General features: G+C 37.6%; 1 protein-coding gene across 5 annotated transcripts in view; it reads right to left on the bottom strand.

Moving 5' to 3' along the window:
• LOC128734284 (plexin-B) overlaps positions 1–14,423 on the bottom strand; it is a 748,132-nt gene that overhangs the window by 623,963 nt on the left and 109,746 nt on the right. For all 5 annotated transcript variants that reach the window (XM_053828386.1, XM_053828387.1, XM_053828388.1 and 2 more), the window contains one exon: positions 11,592–12,475. In XM_053828386.1, coding sequence (XP_053684361.1) covers positions 11,592–12,437 — 846 coding nt within the window. In that variant the 5' untranslated portion in view covers positions 12,438–12,475. The remainder of the gene's footprint in view (positions 1–11,591; positions 12,476–14,423) is intronic.

Below are 14,423 nucleotides of genomic sequence, written 5' to 3'. Positions count from 1 at the left end.
GATTAACAACACATCGTGGATAATGAGCGGGCTCTTCTCCCCACCTGCTGGAGTCATTCCGCATTAAGACGGTTCATTCAACGATTGACTCAGGCGACTTAGCTCTTGGAAGGAGATTCTCTAAATCCCTGGTAAGTGATGTTGCTTATCGACCAATTCCCTTTTGGCTCTTCATACAAGAGTTGGGAAGCATGACCAATTATTGAATATGTTCAACTCTTTTTGACATGATAGGCTCATTGCTATGAACGGATGTTCTGCTAAGGCAGGTGGTAGTACCATATATTTATATTATACTAGCTGACCCGACAAACTTCGTATTGCCACAAATTAACCTGTGTTGTACATAAATCATGAATCTCGGATGATCTTTGTCACTATCTCGAGTTTTGCAAGCCCCCCAGTGGGCGGCGCTTCCGACGGCGGGTCACCGGCAACACTCGCGACCGGCTCGTCCTGAATGATCTAGTGTTACTATAGATAGTTTTTGTGGTCTTGTTATTGATTAATGTTTTATGGAAGAGTCTCGAATTTCTCGAGTTGGATTAGTTTTTGAGTTTCGCAAAAATTTATGTTTTATTTGTATGAGAGTCCATATCCCCCTACCACAGGGGTGAGAGGTCTCTAACTATCATAAAATAAATTCAAGACTCAAAAATCTCCTACATGCTAAATTTGGTTCCATTTGCTTGATTAGTACTCAAAATATAAGGAAATTTGTATTTCATTTGTATGGGAGGCCACCCTCTTAAAAGGGAAAGGGGTCGTAATACACCACAGAAAAAAAATTCTGCCATCTAAAACTCTCACATGCCAAATTTGGTTCCATTTGCTTGATTAGTTCTAAAGTTATGAGCAAATTTGTATTTCGTTTGAATGGGAGCCCCTTCCCCCCTCCTAAAAAGGTAAGAAGTCCTAATTCATAATGGGAAAAATGGTTGCCTCCAAAAACACCCACATGCCAAATATGGTTCCATTTGCTTGATTAGTTCTCGAATTATGAGGAAATTTGTATTTCATTTGTGTAGAAGCCCCCCCTCTTGAAGTGTGGAAGGATCCTAATTCACCGTAGAAAATATTTTTGCCTCCAAAAACCTCCACATGCCGAATTTGGTTCTATTTGCTTGATTAGTTCTCGAGTTATGGGGAAATTTGTATTTCATTTGTATTGGAGCCCCCCCTCCTAATGTGGGAAGAGGTCCTAATTCATCACAGAAAAAATTCTTGCCTCCAAAAACACCTACACGCCAAATTTGGTTCCATTTGCTGGATTAGTTCTCGAGTTATGAGGAAATTTGTATTTCGTTTGTATAGGACCCCCCCTCCTAAAGTGGGGAGGAGTCCCAATTCATCATTGAAAAAAAAAATTGTCTCCAAAAACACACATATGCCAAATTTGGTTCAATTCGCTTGATTAGTTCTCGAGTTAGAAGGAAATTTGTATTTCATTTGTACAGGAGCCCCCCCTCTTAGAGTGGGGAGGGGTCCTAATTCACCGTAGAAAATTTTCTTGCCCTCGAAAACCTTCACATGCCAAATTTGGTTCCATTTGCTTGATTAGTTCTCGAGTTATGAGGAAATTTGTATGGAAGCCCCCCCTCTTAAAGGGGAGAGGAGTTACAATTCCCCTTATAAAGAGGGAGGGGTCTCAATTTACCATAGAATAAATTCTTGTCACCGAAAACACCCACATGCCAAATTTGGTTCTATTTGCTTGATTAGTTCTCGAGTTATGAGGAAATTTGTATTTCATTTGTATAGGAGCCCCCCTCCTAAAGTGGGGAGAGGTTCTTATTCATCATAGAAAAAATTCTTGCCTCCAAAAACACCTACATGCCAAATTTGGTTCCATTTGCTGGATTAGCTCTCGAGTTATAAGGAAATTTGTATTTCGTTTGTATAGGAGCCCCCCCCCCACTTAAAGTGGGGAGGGGTCCCAATTCATCATAGAAAAAAATTTTGTTTCCAAAAACACACATGCCAAATTTGGTTCCATTTGCTTGATTAGTTCTCGAGTTATGAGGAAATTGGTATTTCATTTGTACAGGAGCCCCCCCTCTTAAAGTGAGGAGGGGTCCTAATTCAACATAGAAAATTTTCTTGCCCTCGAAAACTTTCACATGCCAAATTTGGTTCTATTTGCTTGATTAGTTCTCGAGTTATGAGGAAATTTGTATGGAAACCCCCCCTCTTAAAGGGGAGAGGAGTTATAATTCCCCTTATAAAGAGGGGAGGGGTCTCAAATTACCCTAGAATAAATTCTTGTCACCGAAAACACCCACATGCCAAATTTGGTTCTATTTGCTTGATTAGTTCTCGAGTTATGCAGAAATTTGTGTTTCATTTGTATGGGAGCCCCCCCTCTTAGTGGGGGGAGGGGTCTCTAACCATCACTAAAACCTTTCCTGGCCCCAAAAACCTCTACATGCAAATTTTCACGCCGATTGGTTCAGTAGTTTTTGATTCTATAAGGAACACAGGACAGACAGACAGACAGACAGACAGACAGACAGACAGACAGACAGACAGAAATCCTTCTTTATAGGTATAGATTCAAATGTTTTGTAGACAGCTATCATTTCTGACTTAAAATAGAGAAAATATTTTTTGTATCTGCTTGAAGACACCCCAATGTCCGAATATTTTTTCACCACTAGCAAGTGCTCTTTAAATGAAGAAACTTTTCTGAAGCAACTACCTTAAGATCGCCATTCACCGCTCAGCTCCATTCACCGCTCATTTCAAACCAAAATGCATTATTAAATAAAAACGCAGCATACTATTGGAAAAAATATTACCAAACAGTAATTTCGTATGCTTAACGATATAAATTAGATATATATTCTCACTGTGTGAATGATATCTAATGTCGAAAATAATTATTTTTTACAGTGTGGTGCAAAAAAACGCCATTTTGTTTGTTTTATTATTCAGGTCGGCTGAGAATGGCCTAAACATTTTTTTATTATACAGTATGGTTTTCATCAACTATTGATTAATTTTTGTTCGCGAAAAAGTGAAGCAGGTAAGTAGCGATCATATTTGCATTATGTTTCTAAAAAACACTACATAAACTAGTGCAAAATGCAAAAACATTACGAGCGGCAATTGGTGCTACTGTTTATTGTGCGAATCCATTTAGCGCTCATTAAAGTGTTGTTTACATTTTCAGAAACTGATTCACCAGAAGCTGTGTTTAGTGCTCCGCTGGGACACATTGATATTTTGATGTTCGAAGACCCTCGTCGCCAGTGCGTGTAATGATTCCGACCCGCAAAAGAATATTATATTCCGAAAATGCCCTACAAGCAGCTATGACTGTAGCGAAAAATGGCTTATCTATACGGCAGGCGGCATTAATGCATAAAATTCCAGCTGGAACGTTGCGTGATAAATTACGTGGAAAATATCCCAAGGGGTCCAAACCCGGTCAGGTATCTATCTTGACAAACGAAGAAGAGTCAAAAATCGTTAAGTGGCTAACTACATTAGCTCGAACTGGCTTTCCTGTCACTTTGAAGCAGCTTCGGATCAATGTTGGAAATTTTATTAGGCTTTCTCAAAAGCGCAGTCCTTTCAAAAACGGTATACCAGGAAAAAATGGGTACAGCTGTTTTTAAAACGACACCCGGAAGTATCGCTAAGAAAACCGAGTGTTCTGGCACGAATCAGAGCAACAATTAAAAAGGATCAGATTGCAGAGTGGTTCTCGAAAGTGTGTGAATATTTAAAGCAGGAAGGCCTGGAACAGCTTTTAGAAGAGCCACAAAGAATTTTTAACCTGGACGAGACAGCCTGCGAACTGGTAGTCAGGAAACGAAAGTGTGTGGCTCTGAAGAACACCAAACAATTCTATTCAGTGTTCGGAAATGGTGATAAAGAAAGCTATACGGCTCTCTTCACAGCTAGTGCAAATGGAAAGATGTTTCCTCCATTAGTATTGTTCCCCTATAAATGCCGGCTTCCTAGAGAAGTGATCCGGACGGCTCCAGCAGACTGGGGAATCGGAAAAACAGATAATGGGTGGATGATCGACGGTCATAGAAGCCACGTGACGTTGCTGAGTACTCTTTTCTGTAAATAAAATCAAATAATACTCATTTGCTTGTACCCAAATTCAACCCATTTGACACAGCCGCTGGATGTTAGCTTTTTTGGACCGATGAAAAAGCACTGGGAAAATACTCTTCTTGAATTCCGTTCAAAACATGGAATGCGAGCTATTGCAAAATCGGAAGTTTGTCCGCTGATCACCCTCGACAATTTTGAAAATATGGAAGAAATAATAAAAAGTGGATTTCGTAGAAGCGGACTATATCCCTGAAATCCGGATGCCGTCAACTACGGTTCAATGCCGACTAGTGAAAGCTTACCTACAGCCAACAACTGTGTCAGCGAGCTAAACAATGTGGAGAAAACCGGTTTCGTTGATTTCGAGGAACGCCTAACACCGTATCAGTTAGCGGAGTTTTCCAAGCAGAAGGATCCTCCAGGTTGGTCTGGTTCGAAAATGGAAAAACGAGATTGATAGTATGGTAAAAGATGATGAAAGTGTATTCCTGGGTTTCCCAGAAACGGAATCTAAAATAGCTGATGGTAAGCACCAAATTATTGACGATTTTTTTTATAATATTGAAATAATTCCATGAACAGGTTCCCATCATTTTCTGTCTTCCGAGGGTGATCAGAAGTGTTCAATACACCTGGCGACAGTGAAGGATATATTCGAGGAAACGTCAACATTAAAAGAACGCTGCCATTCTTTGCCATTAGATGATAATGCAAATACGGACACAGAGGTTATGGAAAAAAGCATTTACTTGAGGAATTATTTACGCATCCAAACATTATAAAACCACCACCCACTAAAGGAGTTACCCGTTATCCAGTTGTAGCTACGAGTCAAACTTTTATGGCATATTTGGATGCTAAAGAAAAAGAAAAACAGGCAATTGAAAACGAGAAAGTAAGAAAACGCGAATTGAAGGAAAACAACAAGCAGCAAAAAGAAATGCAGAAAAAAGAAAAAACAAAAAAGCAAAAACTTGAACGCGAATCCAAATTAAATGATAGTTTAAATTTGAAAAAGAAACTTCATTAGCAAAATTTAATGTTTGTCAAGAAATATAAATAAAATAATGATCTGCTGCGAATTCAACCATAATTTGGATTTTATTCGATCGATTAGAATAAAAAAAATCCGAGCGGTAAATGGCTCCCATATGAGCGGTGAATGGATCATCGTATTTGAGGTGAGCGGTAAAAGGGGTCGTGAGAGTGCATTACTTTTTTAAAACGAAGTCACTATCATTAAATATTTAGAAATCAAGTGAATTTTTCTTGTAAACACAATTGTATTCTCTAGCTTATGACGCAAATTGCGTTTCGATTGACCTCAATTTAGATTTGTTATGGACAAACTAACTTAGAATCGTTTTTAAATGAGTGGTAGATGGCGACTATACGGTATTATGCTATGTCTTAAGGTTTCGATGCTATTACTTATGTCTCACTTTCTTAACATCCCTCCCACTGCGCGACGTAATTTGTGAACAACTCCACAATTACGTAGGCGAAATAGTGAAAGACAAATTAACAACACATTTTTGGATTATCCCTCATGTACAGAGGGCAGCAACAGCGATAATTAACGAATATTAAATGAACAGATTTTCCGTGACGTTACAACGGAGCGGGCAAAGCAGAGCGCTGTAACGTCACGAAAAGTAAAAGCTGTTTAAAAATTAACTTCACTAACTATTGGAATTCTGAAAACGGCAAGTTGTTCAGTATTCATCTCTTATCAAATCTTAGAAGAAAATCTTTAGATAAAATTTGAAAGAGAACAGAGTTTTCATGTTTTTTAACAGAAGAACCAAAAGACGTATTTCTGGCGCGTTGTAACGTCACGCTACATATTTGCTTTCCAAAACAATCTGGGCAAAGCAAATGCTATTAATTTGTTCGCTTTTAATATGAAATTTTATGTTCTTTCCAAATATATAATAATATTTGGGGTGTCTCAACAATTTTCCCAGCTAAAACATAAATACTGTGCAAAGAAAAGTCAAAACGTTGTAACGTCACGGCCGGAATGTGTCAATAGTAGAATCCATATGATTCTAGTATTACCTTCTGGCGGGGCTTGCTGACTAGAAAATGATTCCAGAATGCGCTGCAAGTACTGTGCCAGTACCATATTGTGAACGGCTCCATATTCTGAACGGTTCGGATTAAAAATAGTCATTCCAATTTGAAGACGCGTAATTGTGTATAGAAAGCTGCAAAACATTATTTTATGACATCTTTTACGAAGTAATCGTCATGAAAAAGTCCGTTTTCCACTATATTATGCGCTAAAAAAATATAAACAATGTGCTGAAATCGATAAACGTAAAAAAACATGGCCGCTTAGCCGCTGCGCTAAGATGTGAGTGCAAATATTTTACGCTATTTTTGCCGTGTTTTTCAAGTTTTACCTTTGTTATACTATAACAAAGGTTTAGGAATTGGTCGAAAAACACAAAATTGATCCGAGGCCCGGAGGGCCGAGCCACATATACCAATCGACAGGGTTCGACGAACTGAGCAATGTCTGTGTGTGTGTGTGTGTGTATGTGTGTGTGTGTATGTGTGTGTGTGTATGTGTGTGTGTATGTGTGTATGTATGTGCGGAGCGCAACTTTTCTATCGCCTGTTTCTCGGAGATGGCTGAACCGATTTGTTCGCTATTACTTTTGTTTGAAAGGTATTATTGCCTAGTATATCACTATTGAATTGTTTCGAGGTCCGACATTTCGTTTAAAAGTTATAAGTAAAAAAGTAAAAATTACGTGACACGATTTTCTCCGTACCCAAATGACCGATTTCAACGATCTTGGTATCGAATGAAAGCTCTTGTTAACACTAAATTTTTCGGATGAATTTTATTGAAAACAAACAATCAGTTTCAAAGTTATGCTTAAAAACCTGTTTTGACAAGGTAATAATTATCGCCTGTTTCTTAGAAATGACTAAAGCGATTTAGACGCTATTAGTCTCATTTGACAGGTAACATAACCTAATAGATCACTATTGATTTGTTTTTTGATTGGACGTTTAATTTGAGAGTTATGATCAATTGAATACAACACATTAAAATTTACAATAATTTATAACGATTTCATCTAAGATGATTTATCTAGTTTGAATTATTTTGGCATCAAATTAGAGATTTTAATGCTACAAATATATCTGCAAAATTTCAGAAGAATCGGTTTTGCCGATCAAAAGATATTAACCCTCCAACACTCGCGCCGACTTTTGTAATTCGGTTACTCGTGCGCACAATGGTCCAAAGCCAAAAAGACATGCGCATTAGAATTTTGACTGGGAAAACTTGGTTTTAGGTTTATGGAACCTTCGGAAGAATTTCTTGAAATTGAAAGTTCTATCGTCTGGTGCAATTTAAATTTTGATTAATCCCCCTATAAGTGAAATAAAAAAATTATTTTTCTTCAGTTTCAATATAACACATTGATGTGTTCTGCAAAGTTTTAGAACATATTATTACAAGAAATTTTGTTGAATACAGTAACCTTCTATCTATTAGGCGAAGAGAGAAAAATCTTATTCATTGTATATGAATTTGTAAGATCAGTTTTTTCTATTTTAGCTCTTTTTGTAATTGTTGCATTCCTTTTTCATGTATTACAAAATTGTATAAATAGTAAAAATACAAAACTTTGATTAATATAGTATACCTCTATGTTTGTTTGTTTAGGTATTGTAGAACTTTGATTAAAAAAATGCCTTAATTTTGACCCCGAATGACTCGACTACCAACAGATACATTTTAAACATTTTATATTTGCTAATTATGTTGCTGCATACAGACACCATTTTTACATATGAAGAAACGAGAGAAACTTCCAAGGCCAATCGCGGTACAACTCACATGCTGATTGCTTCGTTTCTGTGATGTCAGTTTATGCTGATCTATTTGCCCAACAATTTAAAGTATTAATGCATAATTATGACATTTTGCTCATAACAAGGTAATTGAAGAACATACGTTAGTTAAACAGAGATTTGTAACTTTATAACAATATGGCATTCAAAAACCTACACGTGTTGTACAAAATGCAACAGCGTGAGTAATCGAAGGTTAATAGAAATTGATGAAATTTATTCAAGAAAACTTTATTGATGTCAATCAAAAATAATGGCGTTACAGAAATTTATGCGTAGTTCAAAAACCTATGAACTAGACTTTTACTACGCAATGTATATGTTAAAGAATAATATTTCCTCTTATAACTTGCTTTTACTTGCACTTACTCAAATTAGAAACAACCAGCTTACCTTTACTCAGTAATTTCATGAAAAAAGGATCTATCAAAATTTATAGGTGCTGCTATTTTGTTCAAATTTTGTAAACTTATTAAATTTCCAAAAATTTAATGAAAACCAACGCACCACGCAACGTTAACCAATAGATGAATTATGTTTCGAAGACGTGTCGATTTCTATCTCAAATAGCAAGTAAGACCGTATAACAAAGGTTCCTTTCACCACTAGGTGGATTAAATCGGGTTTTTCCGCAGAATCTACTGAAAATTCATCAGTAAGTACCGTGCATCGTACGTGAACAAAAATATTAGCTATTTTTCATGAATTTGTTTCTCAAATTAAGTGTCTTGTTTTTGGCACCGATTTTCACTAATGGTTCCTTATTCTGAACAGGTATGTTGCGACAAAACAAAATCACCGTACACACCGGATGGAAAATGGAGAAGGCCATTATGTTGGTTGGTAGAGGTATGTCAATAAGGGATGCTGCTGCTTTGTACGGTGTTGCCGTCAGCACCCTCCACTCGAAACTAAAAACGCCGTCTGTTCACAGTCATCCAGGCAAACCAACCATACTTTCGAAGGAGGATGAAAATCGTATAATTGATTTTATCGATCGGTCTTGCAAAGCTGGTTTGCCCATTGATACGAATCGTCTGAGGATATCCGTAGGACAATATATGAAGCTTTGTGGAAGAACAAATGTTTTTTCCGAACGGCTTCCCAGGTAGAAAATGGACGTCCTTATTTCTAAAACGGCATCCGCAAATTTCAAGACGTGTCCCAAGCGCTTTATCGAAACAAAGAACATGCATAATAGAGCAATCAATTCAGAAATGGTTCGCCGAAATATCAACTTACATTTGCTCCGAAAAACTACAGAATACTTTTCGAAATCCTGCGTCCGTGTTCAACATGGATGAAACCGGCATACGTTTAGTACCAACAAAGGAGTCAGTTCTGGCTAAATGTGGTGAAAAATATGTACAAAATGCGTCTACCCGCCGAAATAGTGAAAAGCTTACCGGATGACTGGGCAGCGGGTAAAAGTGATAGTGGTTGGATGACCCAAGAAACATTTTATTATTATTTGAAAAACATTTTTCTTCCATGGCTTGTACGGTGCAAGACTTCGTTTCCGGTTATTGTGTTTGTAGATGGCCACAGATCTCACGTGTGCTATCAAACGAGTTTTGCCGGGAGAATGACATCGTTCTCATATGCCTGTACCCCAATGCTACGCACGTACTACAACCTTTGGATGTATCGTTTTTTAGAGGACTGAAGGTCGGATAGAACAGAAAATTCATCGATTGGAGGATTGAACGGGCTGGAGACCCACTGACGCGCACAGATTTCGCACCTTTACTTAAGCAAGCTATTGATGGCATCGACAACCTGGCAAGTAATCTCCAAAATGGATTTAGAAAATGTGTTTAATCCGGATGCAGTCAACTACGAAATGCCTTTCCAAAAAAACGTAAGTGGAAGTGATACTTCAGAAGTACCACCTACTTCATACACTAAGGGTGACATTGATCGTGCTAAAATTGCTCTAGAAGTTATAGAATCTTTGCTCACATCCGATCAGAGCCAGACATTTAAAGAAAAGGAAAAAACGGTCTCATGGACTGGATCTACCAGCGATATCAATTTATTTCATATGTGGAAACACATCAAAAAAATAGCAGATGAAAAGCTTCTGCAGGCAGATCCATTGGAAACAGCGTTTTATGGCTTCGAAGAATCTGAAATAATAGGTAAATTCCGGAAACAATTACTTCATACATGAATAAGTACTTATTGTGCTTGTTTAAATATTATCTTTTGCAGATAATACCAATCATGCATCCATGCTTAACCAAATCATCCAAGAACTGTCAAAGGAAAAAAAACCGGGCAAGGATTGGATAATTACAACACCTCCAACAAGCACAGCCTTACATGATATCTCCAATAGTGTCGGAAATCTATCACCCACACTATTAACTACAACTAGTACTATAAGTGGCCTTCAAATTTTAACTGAAGCTCAAAATGACTTTTTCGATAAAGCATTCCGTATTCCAACGAAGACGAACATCACGCGCCGTCGTACATTAAAAACCATCCGTAGTCGTCCTCCGGTAGTGGCTAGCAGCCAGGAGTACCAGAAGTACTACGAACAACTTGAGGCAGAGAGGCTAGCTAAGGAGAAAAACATAGAAGCGAGGAAAGCTATAAGAGCAATTAAAAAGGCCGATAAAACCGCAAAAGTGTTACTTAGATAAATTTTGTAACAAATCTTATATAAATATATAATTTTTGTTTCAAATATACAATGTTTTTACTGTCCATAATTAGGAACATTTTTGTCTATTATTAGGAACCATCTTGCTAAAAGTGTCCATAATAAGGAAACCAAACCCCGATGTTCAAGAAATTATTTTTTGATATGTTTTCCATTTATTTTAAAACCAACCTAACTTCAGACATCTAGTCAGATGTTCGGTAAATGAAATGGTAATGAAGACTTTCAGTTAGAAACGATTGAAACCCTTATTTTTAATTTAGTATATTTAGCCTTGCGTAAGTGTTCAGAATATGGTACTAACACGGTACTCAGTCATTCTTCATGGGTCTTTGGATAATCAGTAGAGCTAACACCATCTATAACCCGAAACTAAGATAATTGTATAGACACCATCAATGCAGTTACCTTTTTTTCGTAATATCACTGCCGGACAGTGGGAGATAGATAGGTTATACACACACACACACACACACATCATTTTTGAACACTCATTCGTTCTAACTAGCGATAATTTTAAATTTCATGAGTAAGTTAAAATCTCATGAATCGTGGGTAGGATTTGGTTTCATTTTCCTAGAGAAATTTCTGTGCATACCAGCATTTCATCTAGGGAACTGAGTAAGCCCTCCCGGTGTTTCGGCCTAAACGGATTGAATTTAAAATCAAATCCGTTCAATTTCGCTCCATTCCGCTTTACGAGACACATGCTACACATAAAGCTAAATTATGCAATACTATACTACATACTACACATATATCTAACTTAAACTATATTACATTCTACATGCGGAATTAAGTTTAGGAGTGTGCCGAAGTACGCGACAAACCACCTATACCCATGGGAGGGCTTAGCGATCAAACATAAAATCACTAAAAAATAACATAAAGCTGATATGCGATTCACGGCAGTATATTTGTGAAAAATGGAAAAACAAAACTGTATTGAAATTATTTTGCGTTAATTTACCTCCGTATAACTATCGTAATTAGGATCGTTGACACAAATGCGAGCTAGCCTCGTAATAAAACCAGCTTCATCTGCTAGATGAGATTTTTTTTGTACCACCGCAAAATAAGCATATTCCGAGTTGTTGAAACCATACACATAATTTACGATGTAATGATCACGATATTTTACATCAATATTAATATTGGATTGTTGAATGGAAAACTCGGCATAGCCTAAATCATCTAATTTTCGCGATGCGATAGCGGGAACATCGTGCCGATAGTCACCAACGTTAGTAAATGTCGTCCCAACATATAATATGTCTTCTTTTTTCCACGACTGATATTTGCTTGGCCCAATAAATGCAAATGTTGATGAAAATTCATCATTTGCGGCTAACGGCACTTCCATATATTTGACAGAAGTCGGAAATTGTCCACTGAGATAATAGATATTACAGGCTCCTTGATGAATACTTCCACACGCTATCAGTGTGTCGCCTACGTTGTTATATATTAACAATTTGTTATGATTGTTAGTTTCTGATGTTTCAATATCATCTGTAGAGCATCCTCCCGCATGACATTGAGGAGAGTCACGTACAGGGCCTGTAATGGCTTCTTTGACTAGCTTCAAATTTAAATCCAGTTGATATATTCTATTGGTCGCGCCGGCATACAGCATATTTCTGTGTATATCATACGTCAAATGACTGAAGCACGAATTATTATAGGATGAGAACTGAGCAATTACATTCTGCAATTGGTATATATTTTGTTGTCCTATATAATCGTTATTTTTTGCTTGTGTTCCAGATGATAGATCGTTGAAAAAAAACCAACAGAACAAAATAAGGACGGACATAATGGCTTCTATGTGTTCAATTATTTTTCATGAAATGCCTGAAAATACAAGAAAATTTCGAAATAAAAGGATTAATATTTGAACTATTACATTACGAATGTCTTGTTTATTGTTGACAGCAATAATTGTAAATAACAGCATGTTGTAGTTTCATCCCATGATGAAGTATATTCAACTAACTTATATCTGAATCTGAACTTTACTATATTTGTTTAATAAGCCACAAACCAGCACAAAAGACATAAAAATAGCTATTTGATAAAGCGCTCAACTAACTTGTATTGTATTGTATGTATTTGAATATAGACTTTGAGCCCGTTACCCAATCTTAACCTAGTTACAAAACATAAATATAAAACACACTTCTTAAAATGAATAAAACATATAAACAATAAAGACATTAATACAATTGTTCTCTAAAATATAATCTAAGCTTATGTCTAATTGTATCTGGGCTCATATCAATGGTGACAATTTCCTGCAGTGTATTGTAGTTTGTAGGCATTCATGAAGCGGGACGTAGGCTCATTCTGTGTGTAGTTCCTGGTTCACAACGGTGCACATAAGGGCTCCATATAAAGTAGCGGCCAAAATTGCCGAATGTAAAATTTCACATTTTAGCACATGCTTAAACGCGGTTTTGTAGTAAATTGTCTATATTTTTATGATTCGCGAATAAAATTTTGATATAAAAGAAATATTCCTTTTTTTTCCTTTTTTTCGGGTTATCCAACTGGTCGCTTAATAGCGTATAAAACTCTGCGCTGGGCCCTTTTGTGTTGTCAACAAAGTGTCAGGGAGACCTCAAACATCAGTTCTACCTGACGAGACAGGCACTGGCGCCCACTAAAACACAGGTAGAGCCCCAAGCATAGCCGTCACGCCTATACCCACAGGCGGAGGCGTTTCGGCCCTGCGCGGACTCCACGAACTGACTCTAAGATCTCTCTGCCAAAGGCCGGAATGTCATATTTTAAATATAATGATGATGATGACGATGATGATGATAATGATGATGATGAGAAGAAAAATAATAGATCGAATTTGTAAATGTGCTTTGGACTTTTTGTACCACTCGTGTTGCAATATGTGGTATAGTGAAGAAGTGGAGAATTCGTCAGCCCCGCCTGACACCGGTCTTCAACCGCGCGCCCGCTTTCAGTTTTCCAACACAAACAACCACAAATGAACCAATAGGTAAAACAAATTTCAGAGCATTAGTGGTTATCAACTTATCAGGGCAAATTTAATCTTTCATCCCCTTAGTATTCACAGTGCATTCCCACGATACAAAGTAAATTGAGCGCAGCACAAGCTGGACGTTCGCGGTAGTCGACAGAAGCTTCAAAATATAGAGACTCGCCCGCCTTCCAACCCTCGAGACCAAAGTGCTGTAAAGCTCTGGGCTTAAACGTCTCTTTAAGACTCGACCCCTTCCCATCGACAGAGCCCGCGGACGGCCATCAGAGCTCAGGACAGCCACGGGGCCAGTGCAAAAATCCTACTCTATCTAGCAGCACCGCCTAGCCGAAACTCGAACACGCGACACGAATTGACCTAATTTTCCCATCTGCTACCTAAGAAGAGCTATTACCCGTAATCATTACAGAGTGGTCCTTCGGCATCCAATCGGATCTGGTATCCCGCTTACATCCCCTTACTAACCCTAAGCCCCCGACCAACTCAATCAATCCGACATTTTTCGGAGATATTTGTGACAGTTGTGATAAATAAGGATGAATCCCAGAAAACTTCATCTATTGTCAGAGATCCCCATGCTGGCCTTATTCTTAAGCGGAATAAAAGCACTTTCTGAACAACGCAACAATCACATTTGGTAAATTTTTACCCCGAGTCCCACTTGAAATCACAAAAGTATTTTGATATATACCCACATTCAGAAGTAAACGTGACCGCTGTTCATTTACTGATTAGTTAAAAAGCCCTACACCACGACAAGGTTCAGTTTTATCGTAGGGTAGTATC

The sequence above is a fragment of the Sabethes cyaneus genome, chromosome 2 (genome assembly GCF_943734655.1).
Source record: "Sabethes cyaneus chromosome 2, idSabCyanKW18_F2, whole genome shotgun sequence".
NCBI classification, from domain to species: domain Eukaryota; kingdom Metazoa; phylum Arthropoda; class Insecta; order Diptera; family Culicidae; genus Sabethes; species Sabethes cyaneus.
The sequence above is the reverse complement of the archived record's forward strand: the minus strand, read 5'-3'. Positions and strand labels throughout refer to the sequence as shown.